The sequence below is a fragment of the Miniopterus natalensis genome, chromosome 9 (assembly GCF_054644295.1).
Source record: "Miniopterus natalensis isolate mMinNat1 chromosome 9, mMinNat1.hap1, whole genome shotgun sequence".
NCBI classification, from domain to species: Eukaryota; Metazoa; Chordata; class Mammalia; order Chiroptera; family Miniopteridae; genus Miniopterus; species Miniopterus natalensis.
Window position 1 is genome coordinate 8912818 of NC_142089.1, and position 22125 is coordinate 8934942.

The 22125-nt window shown below is 52.3% G+C and overlaps 1 protein-coding gene across 1 annotated transcript; it reads left to right on the top strand.

The window, feature by feature from the left end:
* The first annotated feature begins 15138 nt into the window (after positions 1-15138).
* On the top strand, positions 15139-17242 carry HTR1D (5-hydroxytryptamine receptor 1D). Its single transcript, XM_087820797.1, has one exon. It carries the CDS (start codon positions 15358-15360, stop codon positions 16495-16497), a length of 1140 nt encoding a protein of 379 aa, XP_087676923.1. The 5' UTR covers positions 15139-15357; the 3' UTR covers positions 16498-17242.
* The last annotated feature ends 4883 nt before the right edge of the window (positions 17243-22125 follow it).

Genomic DNA, 22125 nt, shown 5'->3' on the forward strand with positions numbered 1-22125 from the left:
GAAGCTGGGAGCTAATTTCTACTGCTGGGGGGAGGTAGCGAACTTGCTAGGCCAGGTCCTGCATGATGAAGGAAGGAAACAGGTTCCCTGAAAGCCCTCCCCTGGATCCTGATTCCCATTCCATCCCCGCTTCTCTGAGGCACAGATGTCCCCTCTGTCTAGACAGCTCTCCCCAGAAGAAATTGCTAACCACAGGCTGTCTGATGACAATGCGTGCCCCAGACACTAGTCCCTTGACACAATTCATTCAACCCTGTTCAGAAAAGGACAAGCCTAGTTCCCAACTCCCAAGCAGAGGGGACTCGAGGGGGGCAGGGGTAGCTGGATGGCTTCTTTTTTCATGAATTTACCCATCCATTCACCCACCCATCTTTGGTTGAATGCCTACCATGTGCTAGGCATGGGGCATAGCAGATGAATAATAGCCCCTACCCTTCCCAAACTCATAACGTTGGGGAGACAGACACAAAATAATTCTGAAAGCTGTGGCATCCCAGCTTCAATGATAGTGACGAGAACACTCAGGGAGGTCTTACTGTGTGCCAGGCACAGTACAAACATACTTTAGATGCATGATTTTGTATCAGCCCTCATCATAACCCCATGAAGCAAGTACTATTATTATTTTACACACGCGCCAACAAAGGCTCACGGGATTTAGGATAACGCGTCCGGGGTTGCACAGCTGCTGAAAATCAGGATTCAAACTCCGTCTGATCCTTGCATCAACACTTTCAACCCCCATCTGCATCAGACCTCCACGGAGGGAATCACCACCTCCCTTCAGGAGAAACGGGAGGGACCCGACAGAGCAGGGGATTTCAGAGCTGGGCCTGAGGGTGAGTCACGGTAGGCCAAGGCCGTATCAAAGACTCTGGCAATGAGGGGGGCTGTGACCAATGGGAATGAGGGTCAGAACTCCCCCAATGGAAGGAAAAGCATGAGCCAGGTTTGAGAAGGCAGGGCATACAAAATGGGGACAAACTGGGAAGAGCCTGAAATGCCAGGATAAGGGACGTGGGGCCTCTTCAGGACGGGGTGAGGAGGGACTTGAGATGTCTGGGCAGGGGATCCATGTGCTTCAGGAAGCCTGCTCTAGCGAAGCATGGAGGATGGCTGGGAGGGGCCCGGAAGCTGGCCTGGGACTTGCCCCAAGGTTTTTGGGTTGTGGCAGCAGGGATGGAGATTGTGATGGAACTGTTGATGATGCCCACGTGGATGTCAAAGTTCAGGGTACCAGAGAGTTCACACGTGCCTTTTCCAATCACGCCACTCCCTTACTCACAGCCCTTCCCCGGCTCCCATGGCTCCTAGGATAAAACCCCAGATCCTTCACCTGACATTCAAGGCTCTTCATGAGCTGACCCCTTTCTGACCTCCAGCCTCATCTTGACCACTTTCCCCCACTCAGCAGTATCTACGGACCAAATTCTCTCTTTAGCCTCTGTGCCTTTGCACATGCTGTTCCTTCTAGCAGGGAACTTCTCTGCTTCCCTTCCCCCTTGTTTGCTCAGATGCCTCCTACCCACCCTTCAAGGCCCGGTGCAGGGGTTGCCCTTGCCCTCCTCCCATGTCTTCCTCTGAGCCCCTTAGGCCCCTGCTACCGCTGTCCCTCGCCCCACACTGGGCTATGCTTAACTGCATGTGGGTTTTTTCTCTTGGACTGTGAGCTTCCTGAGAGCGGGGACTGTGCTTAACACATCCGCTGGCCCAGGGTGAGGGCTGAGAGGCTGAGAGGCTGAGAGGCTGAGAGGCTGAAGTGAACCCTCTCCAGCAGACCCAGCTTTTTGCTTAAAACAGCTTCCCAGTGGCATTACCATCGTGAACTGCTTTTGTTGTTAAATGATGCAAGTTTCCTGCGAGTGTGCTGACATGCTGCACCTCTCTCTGATGCCTTCTGTTTCTCACCCCTGGTCAGGGCAGCTTCTGGGGCTCTTGGGACTTTTCGGTGGGGACACAGACCCGGGGTGTGTCTTTTCCCTACCACAGGGTCTCAGCGGGAACCCTAGCAGCAGCTGCAGATGCCTGGGCTGTATAGATAGGACCCCTTCCTCTAGGACAGGTCACCTTGGGGTATCAGCAGCAGTACCTATTTTGGGAAATGCCTCCATTTGGCATTGCTCAGTCTTTCTATTTCCTACTTGGGAAGGGAGCCCAGGGCCCGAGTAGAGTGAAGAAGGCCAAGGTGTGGCTGCCGATAACTCTTGTCTATTTGCCAGGGATTGATTTGCCTGGGATTTGCACTAAGACAAAAAGAACTTTTGCATTATTAATGATCATTGATCGCAGCCCCAAAAAAGAGAGATTGAGAGAGATGAAGGCTCCAGGCCCATCATCAACTGGTAAACCAAGCCGGGAGGAGTGGAGAAAGGAGGGGAGGGCCAGGTGGGTAGGGAATCCGTGGAGCAGGACACAGGAGGACACTAAAAAGAAAGTCAGGAGTGCCTGCTGAGTTCTTGGCGTGCCAGGTGCTAAACAGCTGTGTGTGCTGCAAATAAACCAGCGGCAGTGGGTGCCGCTGGTCCTCCTACACCCAGCTAAGGAGATTTCACAGGAACTATTGCCAGGGACAGAGGGGCACTTCACAATCATCAGAGGGTCGATTTAGCAAGAGCCATAATCCTAGAGGCAGATGCACCAAATAACAAGGCTTGGAAACAGGTGAAAACCAAGGTAACAGAAAGCCCGTAAGGACAGAGGCCAGCTCCACCTGAGCCACCTGAGTCCTGGACACCAGCCTGCCCAGCGGGGTGCCTCTTCAGGGGGCATTTCTCACTGTTCCTCTTTGTGCTCAAGTCTCTCAACCCTGGTTCTCTGGAAACAGGCACACTCATCCCAGCCCCCCCTGCGGGATCCTCTTAACAAGAGTTCCCTGCCTCTCTGACCTCAGCTCCTGTCATCCACTCGGCCCCACAACCCACTGTCCCTCGCTGGGAAGCTGTTCCCCACATTTCCGCAGGGCACTCCCTCACCTCCTGTCTTTGCTCAGATGCCGCTTTCTCAGTGAGACCGCCCCTCACCTCCCCGGTCAGTGCCCCCACCTCACTGTCTCCTTCCCCCGCTTTATCTGCCTCCACACCACCTACCCCCATAAACGTTCCCCAAGTTTTATCTGGCACATTCATCAAGCTCCACTGGATCCGCTGTTCCGTCTTCTGCTATGTCCCCAGTGCCTAGAACGTGCCTCATGCACACTGAATTGATAAATAAATACTCGTTAAATGGAGAAAAAATATCCAACTAAGGATGCGCACGGGACGGGCGGGCGGGGGAGGCGAGGCTTTCCCGGGGGCCCACCTCTCCCCACCCCTACCCCGGCCCGGGCCACCGGCTCTCCTGCAGGTGGGGTCTTGGGGCTCCCGCGGGTCCGGGACGGAAAGGGGCCGAGCCGCGCTCCCGGCGGGCGGGGGCCGACGGGGAGGCAGGCGGGTGGGGGAGGCGCGGGGGAGGGGAGCGCGGAGGAGCGGCGGGCGCGGGAAGGGGAGCGCGAGCCGGCGCCGCAGGGCGCGGGGAGCGGCGGAGGGAGCGCGGAGCCCAGGGCGCGGGCCGGGCAGGGCCGCGGGGCAGCGGCGGCGATGAGGCGGCCGCCGGCGGTGAGACCCGACGCGGCGCGAGGAAGCGGGACCCGGGAGGGCGAGCCGGGGGCCCGCAGCTGCGTGGCCGGAGCGGGTAAGCGCTCGGAGTGGAGCGCCGCCCGGGGAGGGGCGCGCCGGGGCCGCTGCGGCCCCCCGCTGGAGCCGGGGCGGGGCGGGGCGGGGCGGGGGCGCCTGGACGCGGGCCTCCGCCACCCGGGACGTCCCAGCTCCCGGCGCCTTCGGGCAGGAGGCGCGCGGGGAAGAGGCCACGGAGGACCAGCCGCGTCCGAGAGGAGCGCCCGGGGGCGCCGTCCAGAGCCCCAGGTGGAGGGTGGGCCGGGGCCGCGCTCGCTGGCAGCTGCGGGGTCCCGGGCGCGCGTTCGGGGTGCCCCGCGTGGAAGCGAGATCCGGTGGGGCGGGAGGCGCGCCCCGCGGGCCGGGGGCTGCGACGCCCGTGCGTGGCCTCTGCGGCCGAGGGAAGCGGGGCGCTGCCCCCTGCCGGCCAGGTCGGGGTGCGGCGCAGCGCGGGGCCGCCCTTTCCTGCAGGGGAGGTGAAGGAGCGTCAGGTGTGGAGCCTGGGCTTCCAGACCAGAAGCCCAGACTGGTTTTGTGACCTTGGGCAGGTCGCTGCATCTGTTGGAACCTCAGTTAGCGCACCTATCAAATGGAGGGGATACTTCTCCACCCTGCGGGATCCGGGGGAGTAAATGAGATGCCGAATGGATGCCTTTTTACAAACTGTAAAGTTCTGTACAAATCCTAGCTCATCACATAATGTCAGAACTGGAAAGGCACTAAGAAGTCTGCTTTATTGCAGATGTGGAGAGTGGGAATAAATGTTTCCCAAGGTCACATTGCTTGTAAGAGATGAGATTAAAGTCCCCCGCCTCACCAGCTCTGGGGAAGTTCAAGGATGAAGAGCAGGGGCTCTCAGTCGGACTGGCTGCATTACAAAGCAGGCTTGGCTATTTACTAGCTGTGTGACCTTGGGAAAGTCCTTAACCTCTCTGAGCCTTGGTTTCCTTCCTGTGAAGTGGGGATTAGAATGTGCCTCACAGGCTTGCTGTGCAAAGCAAATGAGGTCACTGTTGGACACAGCATCTGTGCAGAAACAAGGCCTCAGTCAGTAGTGGCCATCATTGCTCTGGGTATCAGGAGCAGCCTCTCAATCTCATCCTTGAACTCCACCTCCGGTGTTTTCTAATCAAGCACTGAACAGCCACTGGCCAGGGGCTTAGCCTTCCTTCCTAGACATCAGGGGACCCTTTACCGACAGCATCAAGAAAGGCCACTTGGGCAGCTGGGCCTTCTCCAGCTTTTGGTTCTGACCAACTGGTGGGCAGAAGTGGGTAGTCTTTGTCATGGAGGCATCCAGGGAAGCCAGGACCTATGGGGCCACCTAGGAGGGAAGGAGCTGGCCAGCTGGACATGACTCCTCTCCTCCCCACGGTGCCCAGTACAGGGCAGAAACACAAAGGTGCTTCCTCGGAGTTTGTCAGCGGGGTCACCCCTTCTCTCCTAGGCTGCAGGTGGATGACTTCTTTTTGGCGACTGGGATGTATGTGCAGAAACACAGAATCTCAGTGCTGAGAGTTCCCAGGACCTGAGAGGTTCCTCTCATTGCGCAGATGGTCCTTGTCTGAGGCCCACAGAGGGGCAGGGGTCTGCCCAGGTCACCACTGTCCTCCGGGAAGTTGAATTCAGCACACACTGTTCAGTCTTTAACTTTCTCAGCAGCCGCCGACAGCGCTGACCACTCCTTTCCTCTGGGAACACTCTTCTGGCTCCTGCAACTCAAATGCCGTCTGTTTTGCCTCCTACGTCTCTGTTTTTGCAGGTTCATCCACTTTCTGCTGCCACTAGCTCCTCTGCTCTCCCAGGCCCTCCTCCCCCCCTCCCCTCCTAGTAGACACTCTCCCTGGGTGGTCTCATCCACCCCATTGCCTTGAGTTACTACCTCTCTGCACATGACTCATAAATGTATGTCTCTAGTCCAGAACTTTCCTCAGGCTGGGGGTAGATGGGGTGAAGTGCTAAAATGAGCATGAAGCAGGTCTTATAATGAGGATGAGAGCTACTTCTGTTGGCTGGTCGAGCTTTGCCTAAGGGGTGAGAGTTAAGGGGAGCTAGGAAATTAGGGCAGAGAGGTGGCTGGTTGGGGGGTGGGCCATGGTGAGATTTTTAAATTTTATTCAGATACGGGAACCAGTGGAGAGCTGCAGACAGGAGAGAGAGAAGGCTGTTGTTTCTCCAGGGCTCCCTTGAGCCCTAGAAGGGGAGTTGCTCTATATTGACTGCAGCCTACTGTGCTCCGGGCACTGGAGCGGGGAGGGCAGCCCCTCAAGGAGCTTTCAGCCACAGACGCAAACAAACCTGGAGTCAGGAGAGGGTTTAAAGAAGGGAGATTTTGCACCTGGTTGACAAAGGAAGGCTTCCTGGAGGAAGTGGCTTTTGAGAAGGGCCTCAGAGAATGGAGAGCAGATTTCAGCAGATATGTATGAAAGGGAATGGGCAAGATCGCTCTTCCAGGCAGAGAGCAATCTGTCAGCCTGAACCAAGACACAAATGCCCCCAAATGTGTGTGTATAGAGAAATCAGGGGAAAGGAGACAGAGCCTGTAGGGGAAGGAGAGGTCAGGCTAGGGAGGAGTCCAGGCTATTCAGAGAGCAAGGCCCTGGACTTGGACTTCCTTGCTGTGTGACCTTGAGCTGATTGCATTGCCTTTCTGGGCCTCAGTTTTCTCATTCAGAGTAAGAGAGAGAGGGAGGGTTCTAAATGTTGGGGATGGGTGAGTGAGCCTGCCGAGGAGCAACAGGAGGGACTGATACAGATGAGGAAGATGGTGGCTCGATTGAGGTTGGGGCCCCTGTGAGACATCCAGGAGGAATGACCAAAGGACATTTAGGACTAGAGGTACAGAGGAAGGTGTCAAAGGTAAAACTGTCAGTGTTCTTTCATTCATTCTTTGAGCAAATTCTTACCAAACCACTGTAAGTATTAAGCCCAAAACCTACAGCTATGAACAAAACCAGGTCTTTGCTCCAGGAATATCCCATCTTGGGGGAGAGAGCCCCATGGCATTGGACTGCAGGATGACGTGAGATATGCATGTCAACCATAAACATGAGGCACTTGTTGGACAGAGGAGAGGGGACCCCACTTGGGTGGAAGGAGTAGACACGTTTCAGCCAAGAGGAGACAGTTGAATTCGATCCTGAGGTTGAACTTGGAGTTGGATGAGGGGGAAGGAAACCCTACGCAGAGGGCACTGGACTTCATGACACACAGCACACGTGTCCCCCCCGCCCTTACAGAAATCAAGTCCAACGTGGAGACAGGCAGTCAGCAAGTGAGCCCAGTTAAGGGGAGTCCAGTGTTATGTGTGCTAAGGAGCCCAGTGGAGTGGGGAGGAGGGAGTGATCACTACCATTTCTAGGGTCTGGAGAAACCTCAAGAGGGTTGCAGGAGACGAGGAAGGGCATTCCAGGTAGAGGGAATAGCCTGTGCAAAGGCTCAGAGGGGTGAGAGAACCCTAGTGCCTTTGCAGGAGGAGGTTCCGGTCAGGCTGGGGGTGGGCTTTTGCTGAGTGCAAGGGAGCAGGAGGGTGAGAGGGAAGGGCTGGACTGTGTGGCCTCTGGGTCGGTAAGCAATAGGGAATGAAGAAATAGGAGCTGGGGGGCATGGAGGGCAGGGCTCTCCAAGCTTCATTCCTGTGGAGTAGGTGTCAGGGCCCTAACTCTTCTTCACTTGCTGATTCTATTTGTCTGCCAGTGCTCAGCTTCAAAGCCACCTTCAGAGGGGATCTCAGGGTTGCTGCAGGTTACCTGTCCCTCCTATGTTCCCAAGGCCCCCTTTACATTCCTATGTCATCCTCAATCACGTGTGTGATCCCAGGTTCCAGGACAGTTTCCCCAGGGCCACTGTAAGTCTTCCTAGGAGCAGGGTCCGCGTTTGTGTTGCTCATGCCAACATGTGGCTTTAAGTACATTGTTATTGAATGAATGAGGAAATATCTATTGAAATGGTTGAGGCTCCGAGAGGCTGAGAGGCTTGCCCAAGGTCACAGAACTAGCCAATGGCAGAGCTGGGAAGCAAATTCAGTCCACCTGACTCCAAAACTTGGGCGCCTAATCATGGCTGTGCTGCGCCTCCCAGCAGGGAAAGCAGATGGTGAATAGCAGGCTTGGATCCTATAAACACTAACAAATTCGGTGTTTAATTTCTAGGAAATGAATTCCTGTTGTTAGTACCTTGTTTATGCAGTCTGGAGAAGGCAGCCTTTCCTCTGTCCTGGAAATGGTTTAACTCATCAGCTCAAGTGCTCTCTGGGAACTCAGATGCGCAGCATCTGCTGGGGAGGGGCGGGAGCTCCAGGGCCAGGGGATACAGCCCTGAAGGCTTCTCGCAGAGTGTGGTCTGCCCGCCGGTCTGCTCTCAGGATTACTCCCCTCATGTGGAAACTCAGATGGGAGGTGTGGGGAGGGGAGAGGGGGAGAATCGAAAATGCCAAAAATCATATAGTGTGAAGCAGACCTGAGAGCCTCTGGATACTTCTGTCCTTTATCTCAAGTTCCTGCTGCAAACTGGAGGCAGTGGAAGGAGTACTGATGGGAATCTGAAGACTTGGGCTCTGTCTGTAGCTCGCTGTGTGACCTTGGGCAAGTGTCTGACCCTCTCTGGGTCTCTCTCCCTGTCTGCACCATGAGGGAGTTGGGTTAGATGATTCCTAAGAGTCCTTGACACTCTGACATCCTTCCTGTACCCTGGGGTCGACACTACTATCATCGCTTGTACAACTAACTCAGGGTGGTCCATGGGAGCTTGTTAGAAATACAGAATCTCAGGTCCTGCCCCAGACCCACAGGAGCAGACCCTGCATTTTCCGTAGGTCCCAGGCGATGCCTGCGCGCGCTCAGCAGAAGGGGCTCTGCGGGAGCCACATCCCCGCCTTCTCTGTGCACTGTGCTGAGTGCTGCTCGAAGATGTCCGTGCACCCTCCCAGCAGTAAAAAGAGGCCCTTTCAGGTGGAAGTGACCGAGCCCGGCATACGACTGGTACCCAGCAAAGCTCTTTTGAATGTGCTCAGGCATGCACGGGGAAAATATTTGTGGAACGAGGAAGGGAGTGGAGTGGACTTCACTCAGCACTTTTAATGAGTGGTGGAGCTTGGAGTCAAGTAACCCCAGGTTGCAGTCCTAGCTCGGGGTTTAGGCAAGCCATTTCTCTGAGCCTCAGTCCCCTCCCCTGGGAAATGGGAGTAACAGTACAGGACCCGCTTCAGAGGGTCGTGGTCAGACTTAAAGGAGTTGATATAGGAGGAGCGCTTAAAACAGTGTCTGGTACATAGTAAGCTCTTAATAATGTTGGTCATTACTTGACAATTACTACTACTCCGGCCCTTGACCGTGTAGTACCCTGTACAATCTCAACCCGGTTACCTGGGTTGCATTGAGTTCTCTGAGAACAGTCCCCGAATGACCCCTAGAGGGCGATATCACCCCCGTTGAGAACCACTGGTTCTAGAGCTGTGCTATCCAAGAGAAATATAATGCAAGCCACAAAGATAATTTTAGATTTAGAAAACTTAGAGATAGCCATGTTAAAAAAGAAGAAAGTGAAATTAGTTACATATTTTATTTACTCAACATATCCCAAACACTGATTAGACATCAAAACTTGCACATAGCTACAGATGGATAGCTGTGGATGTACACTCACATATACACATGCACACACACCCATGTTAAAACTTTTCAGAGCTTTTCCCACATACATTATTCTATTTCACCCTCGTGACACCCCTGACTTTACGGAGGAGAAAACCGAGGCTGTGGGAGGCCCCACACGGTAGAGAGAAAGATGAAATAACAGCTGTGGGTGCACTTTGTGCAAGAGGAAGAACCCCGCAGATTTGTGGAGGGGCCTTTCCCTGCGCAGGGCCTGCTCTTCGGCACCACGCACCTCCCAGGGAAAGAGCAGACGGACAGGAATGCTTCGGCGGCGACTATTCTGCTGCAACAAATCTGTCTCGCAGAGCCTGGGTTCCCCCCAGAAGCATGAGGCCGGCTTCTGAGCATACGCTGAACCCATACATCCCCTTTGTTTCTGGCAAAGTTTTATGACTCACTTAGTTAAATTCCAGATCCTTTGGAAAGGGGAGGCTCTCCCTGGGTGGGAAACCTGGGTTAAGAGTGACAAAAAGAACACCTGCTGTGTGGCAGCCACCGCGAGGCCCCTTTCCTCCCTCGCTGAATCCACATAGCAGTTCTGGGAGGCAGGCGCTGCTAACCCCAATTTACAGATGAGGCCCAGTAGCCAGGAGGAGAAATGAATTGCCTCCATCCACAGGGGATTGCTTGGTGGGCAGGAACTGAGAATCCTGCCTTATCACTGTTTCTCAGGGCCTGTTGTGTCCACTTGAACGGGCTCACCTAGAAAAAGTACGGGCTGGTACCCCTGAGGTTTCCTGGTTACAGGGGTCCCTCGTGGACGTCTGAGGATTGAAGGAGTGTCCCTGGGGCTGGAAGGCTCCTTCCGCCTCCTCTCCTGGGGCAGGTGGTTCCCCTCTCTCTCTGCTCCTTTGCTCCATTCTCCCGCCTCTTTCTGCAGATCTGTTTTCTTTATTTATGGCTTTTCTGCTCCCCCAAACTTGCCCTGGCCTTGGTCATGGCTGTGGCCCGGCTCCAGCCTCAGGATGCTGAGCTTTCAGGTTGCTCCCCCTCCGTCATCTGCCTGCCCAGCTGCTCACAGTCTCCATTCCCAAGAGAGAATCTGCCTGGCTCATGTTGGGTCGCATATCCATTCTGGTCCAATCAGCTGTGGTCAGAGGTGGCCGTGGAACAAGTTGGGATTGGAACTCAGGTCTGTGTTCCTACTTTCCCCCCTTTGTCCCTCTGCACAGATGCTAGAGCTGGAGGATGCGTGGCGTGGCTGGAATCCTGGTGATCTGGACTCCGGGGGAGGCGCTGCTAGGCTGGGGAAGGCTGAGGAAAGTCCATGCTGTGGCTGTGGTGGCTCCTGGAGGGTGGTGGGCAGGGGAGACGCTCCCTGGTGTGGCTGACAGGCAGTTCGGACTAAAATGGACAGTGATGCCTTGTTTCTCTGGTGAGGGAAGAGACCTTGTTGGAGACCCGAATGTGGTTGGATATATCATAGAGAAACAGAGAAGTCATCGTTTATTACGTTGGGCATTTGGACCCAGGACCTTACCAGTCTCCCCCAGCTCCTGTGAAGCATGGATTAGCATCTCCATCTCGGGCTCTGCAGGCCCGGAGAGCTCGAGTGACTTGCCCAGTGGCCACAGAGAGAAAGCGGAGCAGCAGAGATTGGGACCTGAGCCTGCCTGACATAAAATGCGTGCTTTCAGCCACTGTCCTTCATCTTTGTTACCGTGGTGACATTTGTTCAGGACTCTACAGTTTACAGAGTATCCTGTACATGATCTTACTGGAACTACTCAGCACCCCTTTGGGTCAGCGTAGCCATGCCGATGTTCCCATTTTACCTCGGAAGAAACTGATGGGCAAAGAGAAGTTGTGACTTGCTCTCGGCTACCCTGCTGGTTGGTGGCAGAGCTGGGACCAGAACCCAGGCTTGGGCCTCAAATATATCAATAGCTATTAACACGTCAAAATGTATCCGTGTTATTGCTGGTAATGTGGTTCTCTTTTTTTATAACGTATAAAATTGGTGAAGAAAAACAACAAATATATCCTTCCCTCCAAAAGTCTAGAACGTCGCTGACACCTTCCAAACCCCTCCGCAGTTATACTCGCGCGCCCTTTCTTCTCGGGTGTAATTTTCTATTTAACGTTTCCTCGCTTTTCCTTACGGCGTTGCCACGTGTGTGTGTGGCTCTCACCAGTTTGTTCCTCTTGCCTGTTTCGGACTTGGGCACTCGGTGTTGGGTCTGTGAGACTGTGCGCAGCTTTGGCCCACTCGGTTTTGCTTCTCGGGGAGCCTGCAGCCGGTCCATGTGCCGCTCGTGGGCGGTGGGGGCGGTTCGTCGCCCTTTGCTGGCACAGTCTGCTCCGGTGGCCGTCCTTGCCGCTGCTGCTGGGGAACGCCTCCCGGAGCGTCCGTCATGCATACCGAGGGCTGAGATTACTGGGTCATGAGGTAGTCACTGCACATTTAGCGTTATGAGATAAAACCGAATTGTTTGCTAACAAGGTTCCCCCAGTTTACACTCTCCTAGTAGCTGACAATTCCTGTTGCTCAACAGCCTCCTAAAATGGCATGACACGATCAGATCGGAAAGGTTTACCCATCTGCTGGGTGACACTGGTCTCGTTTTAATTTGCATTTTTTATTTTATTATTCGAAGTGTGATGGGAGAGGTAGTTTGCACTACACGGCCCGTATCTCCAGTGGTGGCTGGATTACGGTCGGTTCCCCCAGCTTTGGTCAGGGTGGGGAAGGACAGCAGGCGGGAGGGGAGGCAGGGAGGTGGCCTCGGAATGGTGTAGCTTCCAGCTGCCATTTCTGACCGAGGCTGTCCATCCTGTCCTTCCCAGGATGTCACTCGCCAGCTTCTCAGGACTTTCCGAGTCCACACCTTTCACTGGAGTGAAGTCATTGGAATGCCTGGAACCCAGGGAGTGAGCGCCGGGTTTGCGGGGCAGGCCCGCCAGCCTTCCGTGAGAAAGGAGGCCCCCCCCCCCCCCCCGCCCAGACCGTCTGGAAGGAAGAAAATTCCAACAGTCCAACCCAACTTCACATTTTCCAGTGAACCGAAGTGGAAGGAATCTTCAGCCAGAGGCTTGGGGGTGGGGCAGGAGGGATCATAATTTCACCTTCACCCTGAGATCCCAAACCAGCTTCATCCTGGAGGCACACGCGCCTGCCTTCAGGCTTTTCTTCCTGAGTCGAGGCGTGGAAATTTCCACCCAGGTTTCCGCTCCCACCTGGGTGACCTTGGACGGGTGACCTCACCTTTCTGAGCACTGATTGGTTGGCTGTTTGTCAGTAGGGGGCCCTGTTGCTCAATTCACGGGCCAGGTGACTCTTAGTTCCAGGGCCAGCTCAGTGCCCTGAACATACCAGGGGCCCCATTAAAGAGATTCTAGTAATATTCTTCAAACTTTGGGAATATTTTGGAGCAGGTTGCCTTAAGATTGGTTTTCTTAAAATGAGACTGCTTTCCCTCCTCTAGGCAGATTTTTTAAAAAAGTTTTTTATTAATTTTAGAGAAAGAGGAAGGGGGAGGGGGGAAAGAGAAAGAGAAAGAGAGACATCTATTTGCTGTTCCACTTATGCATGCATTCATTGGTAGAGTCTTGTATGTGCCCTGATCTGGAATTGAACCTGCAACCTCAGCAAATCAGGGTGATGCTTCAACCAGCTGAGCTGCCCAGCCAGGGCTAGGCAGGTATTTTTTAAAGATGAAACACCCACAATTTGGGGGAGTGGGAGGGAAACTACCACCTTCCAGGGTTGGCTTCTTAATGTTTAAAAATCAATTAACAGACAGACTGAACCTTCCCTACAAAGCTGAGTGGAGCTGTGGGGAAGATGTAAGATAATGATTCTTGACACCTTTCAGCATCTACTGGGTGTGAAACGCTGGCTTTGCCGGGAGCCTTGGACACTCCACAGCAGCCCTGGGAGGCAGGCGGGGTGGCCACTGTTTGGGGGAAGAAATCTGAGGCTCAGAAAGGGTACGGGACTTGCTCAAGGTCACACAGGAAGGCTGTGATAGAACAGGGATTAGAGCCCGGGTTGCCCCAGTGGTCCAAGCCAAACTCTCCCCTGTGCCTTGCTGCCTCCCACCCCTGGGTGGCCCCAGCCACCTCCTGGGCCTTATCTCTTATCCCGTCTCTGGTCTCTAAACTCCAGCCAGCTGGTCTCTTTGCCGTCCTCTGACTATGCTTTGCACTTTCTGACCTCTGGGCCTTTGCTCTTGCTTTCCCAGCCACCAAGAATGCCATCCCTCTCAACTTGGACTGTGGAACTCTTGTCCTTAATGGAGCCACCCAGGAGGACAATATGCAACCCTGAATGATGTGTGGGAGTGATTAATAGAATATTGTTCAAAATATATTAAGTTGAAAAACATACAAACTACATAAATTCATACATAATTATAATGATCACATTTTTAAGTATATCTACACAAACTCTGACTTGTGTGGAATGCTACAACTCCACGAGGAATCCCTGTAATTAATCTCATTTCTTCCAGGTCAGTTTAGCAAACAGGCTCTGAATGCTCCCAGGGAGAGACACGGTGGGGATGTAGATGGGCCTAAGGGGTCTTGGCATTCCTCTTACCAACCCCACGCACCCAGGGGCTACCTGCCCGGCCCGCAGACTTCAGCTGGGGTCCTGCTGACTGCCCTCTGGGTTGCCTCACTCTTGTTGGCAATACCAAGGGCCCCATGCCCCAAGAGCCCCAGGGCTTGCCCACATTCCAGACCTTGAAACCCAGACTCAAGGCCAGAGGGAAGAAGAAAATTGAGTCTTCAGGATTTTCTTGTGGCCGAATTTCCAGTTTCTATTTGGAAAGCCCAATGCAGTTTCTGAATTTGAACTTTCACCATGAAAAATGCTCAGGGGTTTAATTTCTTTGCTTAACAAAAAGGTGTTTGGTTTTGCTTTTTTAGAGGGGAGGGATTAAGAGTCAAGCTTGTTTGCTCTAGGAAATTTGGAAATTTCGAAATTTCCTATGACTAGAGGAAAAGTCACTCCCTCCACCAATTTCTAGAGAAATACATTGTAACAATTTGGTATCTTTCCTGGCCTTTTTTTTTCTTTTCAGTGCAGTTATTTTGTTTAGTTTCCACTGAATAAATAAAAGGATGGCTGATTCACAGTTTACAGAGCTGATTCCATGTACTTGTAACAAGCCTGTGATGCTTCCAGCAGCTGTGATACTTTGCCCCCTCTGGGAATTGGGGGGGTGGAGGTGGGGTGCGTCGCCTGCCCCTGTTTTCTCTTGACGCTGTGGAGGATGCCAGTTCGCTGCACCACTGGCAGCGCTAAGCAGCATCCTTTAAATCCTATAGTTAATCTCAAGTGTCTAAGGTGTCCTTCTAGAACCTAACTCTTTACTTTTTACTTTTTTTCTCTTTAAAACCCCAGAACTCAGAACATGCGCCCTTCTCGATGAACTCACAGGGATCCGTTTGCTCTGCCTTCTCCCAGCTCGTGCATTCTTCGAGTCTTGGTAACTGGAATGTTTTGTCTGTTCAGGCTCAAAACGATCCGTGGGACAGGAGCCAAAGTTAAATACCTCATGACGTGTCAAGATGAACCTGGGAAAACTGTGAGCTGTTGACTGGACTTCCTCTCTGAATCAGCGGGTATTTCTTTTTGTCTCTAGTTTTAAAAGCTCCCCAGAGGCAACCTGAAATCCCCAGTCGTCTCAGAATAGGATGGGGGAAATTCTGAAGTTCTCCTTAAACACATTTCTCTCACAAGCTTCGGAAGGAGCCCAAGTGTCAAAGGCAAGAATCCCAGAGCATCGCCTACACTGGTGATATCCTGACAGTTTGTCTAACAGATTCAGCATGTGTGCGGTGGGCCTGACCATTTGCTGGGCGAAGTTCCAGAGCAGTGAGACATCCTGGGATTCATCTGGTTTCGGAAAGACCTTTCGCTACCAGCTGGCGGTCACCTCACTGTTCTTTAAATAGTCGAGCCTTGAGGTCTTTTCACTGTGGTCTGTTCTGATGAATGGCCCCACCAGCGGGAAACAGAATGACCTTGTTCTGTGGGCGAGACAACTGTGAAAGAAGAAGCTGTGTGTGCCGAAGTCTGTGGGAGGAGAGGGCCACCTAGAATGTCCCCGCCAAACCAGTCAGTGGAAGGCCTCCAGGAGGCCTCCAACAGATCTCTGAATGCCACAGAAACCCCAGAAGCCTGGGATCCAGCGACCCTCCGGGCCCTCCAGATTTCCCTTGCCGTGGTCCTTTCCATCATCACCCTGGCCACGGTCCTTTCCAACGCCTTTGTGCTTACCACCATCTCCGTCACCAAGAAGCTGCACACCCCCGCCAACTATCTCATTGGCTCCCTGGCCGTGACCGACCTCCTAGTTTCCACCTTGGTCATGCCCATCAGCATCGCCTACACCATCACCCACACCTGGAGCTTTGGCCAGGTCCTGTGCGACATCTGGCTGTCTTCTGACATCACGTGCTGCACGGCCTCCATCCTGCACCTCTGTGTCATCGCCCTGGACAGGTACTGGGCCATCACGGACGCCCTGGAGTACAGTAAGCGCCGGACGGCGGGCCACGCCGCGGCCATGATCGCGGGCGTCTGGACCATCTCCGTCTGCATCTCCATCCCCCCGCTCTTCTGGCGCCAGGCCGAGGCCCACGAGGAGCTGTCGGCCTGCCAGGTGAACACCTCGCAGATCTCCTACACCATCTACTCCACCTGCGGGGCCTTCTACATCCCGTCCGTGCTGCTGCTCATCCTCTACGGCCGCATCTACGCGGCCGCCCGCAGCCGCATCCTGAACGCACCGCCGTCGGCCTACGGGAAGCGCTTCACCACGGCGCAGCTGATCACGGGCCCCGCGGGCGCCCCGCTGTGCCCCCGGGACCCCAGCCTGCGCGAGGGCCACGGGCACGGGCACCTGGCCGGCTCCGCGCTCTTCTTCAGCCAGGTGAGGATCAAGCTTGCCGACAGCGCCCTGGAGCGCAAGCGGATTTCCGCGGCCCGCGAGAGGAAGGCCACCAAAACCCTGGGCGTCATTCTGGGCGCCTTTGTCATCTGCTGGCTGCCCTTCTTTGTGGCGTCCCTGGTCCTCCCCATCTGCCGGGACTCGTGCTGGATCCACCCGGCCCTTTTTGACCTGTTCACGTGGCTGGGCTATTTAAACTCCCTCATCAACCCGGTCATCTACACGGTGTTCAACGAAGACTTTCGGCGAGCGTTTCAGAAAGTGGTCCGTTTTCGGAAAGCCTCTTAGTCTCGCCCGGCGGTGACTCCTGTTATCTTTTGTATCCTGTCGGGAATTGTTTCTTTGTTTATTTTTCCTGAGATTTGGGTTAATCCTGAGGTTTCGGGTTTGGGGTCAATCAGCGGAATTGTCCAGCGTTCTTTTCGCTGTTGTCTTCTTGACTTCTGACCCACCAAAAGCTGGGAAGCGGTAGGAAAGAGGACAGAGACTGGAGGTTTCACTTAGCATAATGTTTTCAGGGCTCATCTGTGTTGGAAGGAGCATGACCCACAGGGTTGCCCCAATGGTGCAATTCAGGCAGAAACCTGTCTGACTCCGTGGGGAAACCTGGCCTCAAAAGAAGGGCTTTCTGGTCTACCTAAGTTTTGTGGGGAACTCAGAGGAGATTAATGACCTGAATTGAAAGCACTTGGAGTCGGGAAGGAGGAGTTGCCATTCCATGTGGCACCTTGATTGGAAAATAACACCCAGGGATTTCATCTCCTGATTCCTCCTTAGATTGACTCTCTCCCAGTTGTTCATTTGAAGTGACAACGATATAGAGTAACAGAGAGACTCAGAAGCTGGTTGGGACCAGATCAACTACCCTGAACCCTTCCTGCTTCTCCAACATCTCTGCACCCTCTTGATGTTCTGAAGCTAAAGCGCACAATCACCCCCATTGAAGTAGGTTTGCGTGGGAAAACATTCTGATTTTTCCCCCTGAATTTTTACATCTTAAGATGTTGAGTCTTATTAAATAAAAAGCATGAGACTTCATGATCGGTAAAGTCTTTGAGTCATTTGTCCCCCCTCTCCCTGAATGTAGAAAACTTTCCATTCAGTTTTGTCTCCAGCATTTATTGAGTACCTACCGCGTGCCAGGCCCTGTGCCAGAGTCCTGGCATTTGTTCTCATTGGAACCGCCCAACAGTGAACATCAGTATAACGTGATGATTAGAGCTAAAGACCTGATGCCTCAGTTCAAATCCAAGTAGTGCCAATTTCTAGCTGGGTAACCTGGGACACATTTCTTAATCCCTCTTTGCCTCGCTTTCCTCAGCTGTAAAATGGCAGTAATAATAGGTTTGTTATTGTGTATTTTAGTACAGTGCTTGGCACAAGAACTCTAACCATTTTAGGGACACAGGAGCTGACCTGCCCAAGGTCAAACAGTCTAAAAAGAATACCTACTATTTATCGAGGGCCTGCGATGCTCCCTGCCTACAAATTCTCATTTACTTTCACCCTCGTTTTACAGATGCGGTAAGGAAACTCGCTTATGGTTAGGGAAGGTTTCATAAAGAGATGATACTTCATCACACTCCCAAAAGATGAGCACTGGTGGGGTGGAAGGCTAAGGAAGGGGAGATGTGATGAAGCCTCCTGAGGGAGATGGGGCAGAGCAAAGGGAGATCGGAAAGATCACGCCAGGTGGAAAAAGGAGCAGGAACAGAGCCCAGGAGGCCGGAAATGCTCAGTGGGGATCTCTGGGAGGCACAGGGAGAAGGAGAGCCAGGAATATGGGATATCGGGAAGGAATGGAAAAAGAAACGCCCAAATTGGGGGGGACACCTGGAAGAGCCTTGTGCTGACCTTAAGTTTCTGCAAGAGACCTCACAGTAGCCTCTGGACCATCTGCATTAGACTGTCCTAGGGAGTTGGTTAATACTGGGTTTTTAGTCCCCAACTCAGACCCACGAAATCAGAATCTCTGGCAGTAAGGCCCGGGAATCTGCATTTTAAATAAGCCTTCCTCCCATTTCCTGCATTAGGTGATTTCTCTGCCTCTAAAGTTTGGGAAGCACTGTGTTAGCATCTTGCTCCCCCTGGGAGGCCCTTCGCTGAGCCCAGAGACCCCCCTGAGCATCTCATCGCTCTCCTCTGCACCTGGCCTGCTCTCTCCTACCTTTCGGCTGCGCTCTTCCCCATCTCCATCTTGTTTTGGGCCATTTTCCTGATCTGGGAAAGATCAGTAATTCAGAGACTGGACAGGGGACTATGTTCAGTGTGTCTCAGAGGTTAGGGCATAGGCCTTGAAGTTAAACACCTAGAATTGGATCCCAGTTCTGTCATCAGCTGTGTGTCCTGAAGCAAGTCACCTAACCTCTCTGTGCTCCAGTTTCTTCATCTGTTAAATGAGGTTATCCGTAAGTGAGCCATACCATTATTGTGAGGATTATATGATGCAGTGATTGTAAAATGCTTCACACAGTGCCTGGCACATAAGTGTTCGATAAAATGCCACCTGTTGCTGTTTGAGAGCTTTGAGCCAATTACAAAAGAGGCTCTAATGCCGCCTCCTCAGAGGCCTTCCCTGATTACAGCAAAGGTTGGTAAGCCTTTTAAAAACAGCTTTATTGAAATATAATTCATACACCATGCAGTTTGCCCACTTAAAGTGTACAATTCAATGCCTTTTAGTATATGCAGAGTCATGTTACTCACCACAATCAATTTTCATCACTCCAAAAGAAACCCTGCGCCCTAGGCAATCACTAATCTATTCTGTCTCTATGGATTGGCCTATTCTCAATATTTCTTGCAAGTGGAATCATACAATATGGGGTCCTTTGTGGCTGGCTTCTTTCATGGGACATAATGTTTTCACAGCTCACCCATATTGTAGCATATATCACAATTGCATTTCTTCTTATTGATGGGTAATACTCTGTTGTACGGCTATGCCATGTTTTATTTATCCATTCATCCGCTGATGGACATTTGGGTTGTTTCCACTCTTTGGCTGGGATGAATAATGCTGCTATGAACGTTCTTGTACAAGTTATTGTGTGGACATATGTTTTCATTTCTCTTGGGTACATACTTAGAAATGGAATTGCTGGGTCATATGGTAATCGGTGTTTACCCTTTTGAGGAGCTGCCAGACTTTTCCAAAGTGACGGCACCATTTTACATTTCCATTCCAGTCTGTTCAAATCTTCACCAGCACTCACTATTGTCTTTTTTATTGTAGCCATTCGCGTGGGTATGAAATAGTATCTCATTGTGACAGCAAACTTTTGTTGAAGGGCCAGATAAATATTTCCAGCTTTGCGGGTCACAGCATCTCTGTTGTAACTACTCAGCTTGCCATTGTAGCGTGAAAGCAGCCATAGGCAATATGTAAATAAATGAGCTTGGCTGGGTTCCAATAAAATTTTATTTACAAAACTAGTTGGCAGGCAGTAATTTGCAGACCTCTGATCTAGAAGAGCACCCCCACCCCCCCATCTACCTAACTATTCTCTATTCCCATCCCCTTCTCTGGCTTTATTTTTTTATTATACTTACTACTGATGATGATACGTATGTGTTAATTCTTACTTATTGTCTGTCTGCCACCTCTAGAGTGGCAGCTTCTTGAAGTGGGGGATCTTATTTGTCAAGTTCACCGTTTGCTTCCCAGCACACCACAGTGCCTGGCACATAGTAGATGCTCAATAAATACTTGTTTGAATGAATGAATGAATCACCATGTCCATTGCCAGGTTTACAAGTGACTTATTCTCAATATCTTTGTCTTTAAAGTTTTAAGACAAAGTGACTGGCTGGGGTTGGAACCTCACAAATCATGAGATTTGATGTCAGGTTGGCCCTAAATCAGACTCAGGGCAGTTCTGTCCTGAGAGTAGCTGAGGAAAGAGGAAAGTGAGGAGGGTGGGTAACCCCAGTGTCCCCAAGGAGCTGTGGCTGGGACTGACCCCTAAGCATGCACTCAGCTGCTCCGCCCTTCTGCTCAGATGTCTCCTCCTCTGCAGTCTCTACACAGTGATAAAGGATGGGGCAGCTTCAGAGAAAGAGCAGCTGTTATCTGGTCTTTTTCATTAGGACCTGAAACCTGGCAATTTGGAGACCATGCCTGGAGAACTGCACACTAACTAGGGCACATGAAGGTCAAATTAAAAATAAACTTGTTTTTTTAAAAAAATAAATAAACCTGTTTTCCTGGACCACAGAGGAAGGCTGCATTGGGGACGATTCTCCACCCCTCCCCCTCCCCCAACATCCTTGTCATGCTCCTAATTCTTTCACACTGAGTCACACACACACACAGCAGGATAGTGACGATGTGCTCGGGGGAGGAGTGGAGCCTCGTGTAGGACAGGATTCTGCTAATTCCTGATATGTGCCAGCGTGGCGGACACTGCAGGGGCCCACCTCGCAGGCGTCCTGCTTCCTCGCTCACAGAAGCCCAGAGCAGTTCAAATGGCAACAGGCTGGGTCTCCCAGGAGGTGAATTCTGATTGGTTCAAACCACTGGGATACTTCTATCCCTCTTCTAGGGATTGGTCCAGGGACAGACACGTGACCCAGATCTGGCCAATAGGATGCAAGTAGGGTTAAATTTGCTAAAGACTAAGGGGGTTCCTAGGACCTTTAAATTTCATTACTAACTAGAAAAATACCAGGCAAATCGGACAAGTTGGTCATGCACTAAGGAGAAGTTGGCTGGAGGTTTTGGGAAAGAGACTTCTTACGGGAAAAGAGAGACATGCAAGGAAAAAAAAGTCCTTCCCGCTTGGAAGCAGCCCTGCGAGGATGGGGGTGGGAGGTAGGGCAGCTGCCCTGTGATCCTGCAGGAAAACACTGTGGATGCCCCGAGGGTGGCAGAGGGGAAAGAGCCAACCCAGTTTCTTGGCCACATGATTAGGCATCGGAGCATCCCTGGGGCTACCTGTCTCAGATTTCTCGTTAAGTGAGCAGCAACCATTCTCATGGGTTAAACACCGTTAGGTGGATTTTTCTGTTACTTGCTGCTGGACACGTCCTAACATACCAGAAGGACACCTCTCTCTCTTGCTGCCTTGCCCTCTCCTAGGCTGGATGGTGGCAGGGTGGGCGGCATGCGGCACTCTCAGATTGGCACAGGCTTGGGGCACAGGGTGGGGTAGCGGGGTCAGCCGAGAGATATTTCAGTGTGATAAACGGCTTATGTCCTTCGGCTGCTTCGAGAAGCCACCCAGGGATTTCCAAGGCAGCATGCGCCATCCCTGAGGTCCGCAGGTTCATTTGGCTGTAGAAGAAATGGGGAGGCTCAGAGAGGCGACTCAGGCGTCACTTAACGACGGGGATGTGTTCTGAGAAATGTATCATCGGGCCATTTTGTCATTGTGCCAACACAAATCTAGATGGTACAGCCTACTACCCGCCGAGGCCATGTATATAATCTTACGGGACCGCCGTTGTATATGTGGACCATTGTTAACTGAAAAGTTGTAATTCAGGCCATGGTTGTAGTTTGAATCTAGGTCTGCCCCATCCAAAGTGCATGCTCTTTTTACAGCAATGTCTTGGTTACATCATGAAGAAGCATGCACCTCATGGAACATTCTTGGTTACAGGGAGATCAGTGCCCGTGAGACACCCAGCCCATCTCTGTCAGCACTGGCTGTTCTTCCCACTGGGCCCCGATCTGATTTCCAGTAGCTTCCACCTGCCTGTCCCGATCTTGCACTTCTGAAACCTGGAGGCCTGGGCTGTGCCTCCTTAGGCTGAGCAGCCTCATGCCCGTCAGCCTTTCTTCTTTTAACATAACTCAGGAAGGAATTGGCCCATATCACATTTGGGGTCAAACTCAAAGCACTAAATCTTATATATACATTTAGTGCTTTTAAAAAAAAATCTTCATTTGAGGATATTTTTTCCATTGCTTTT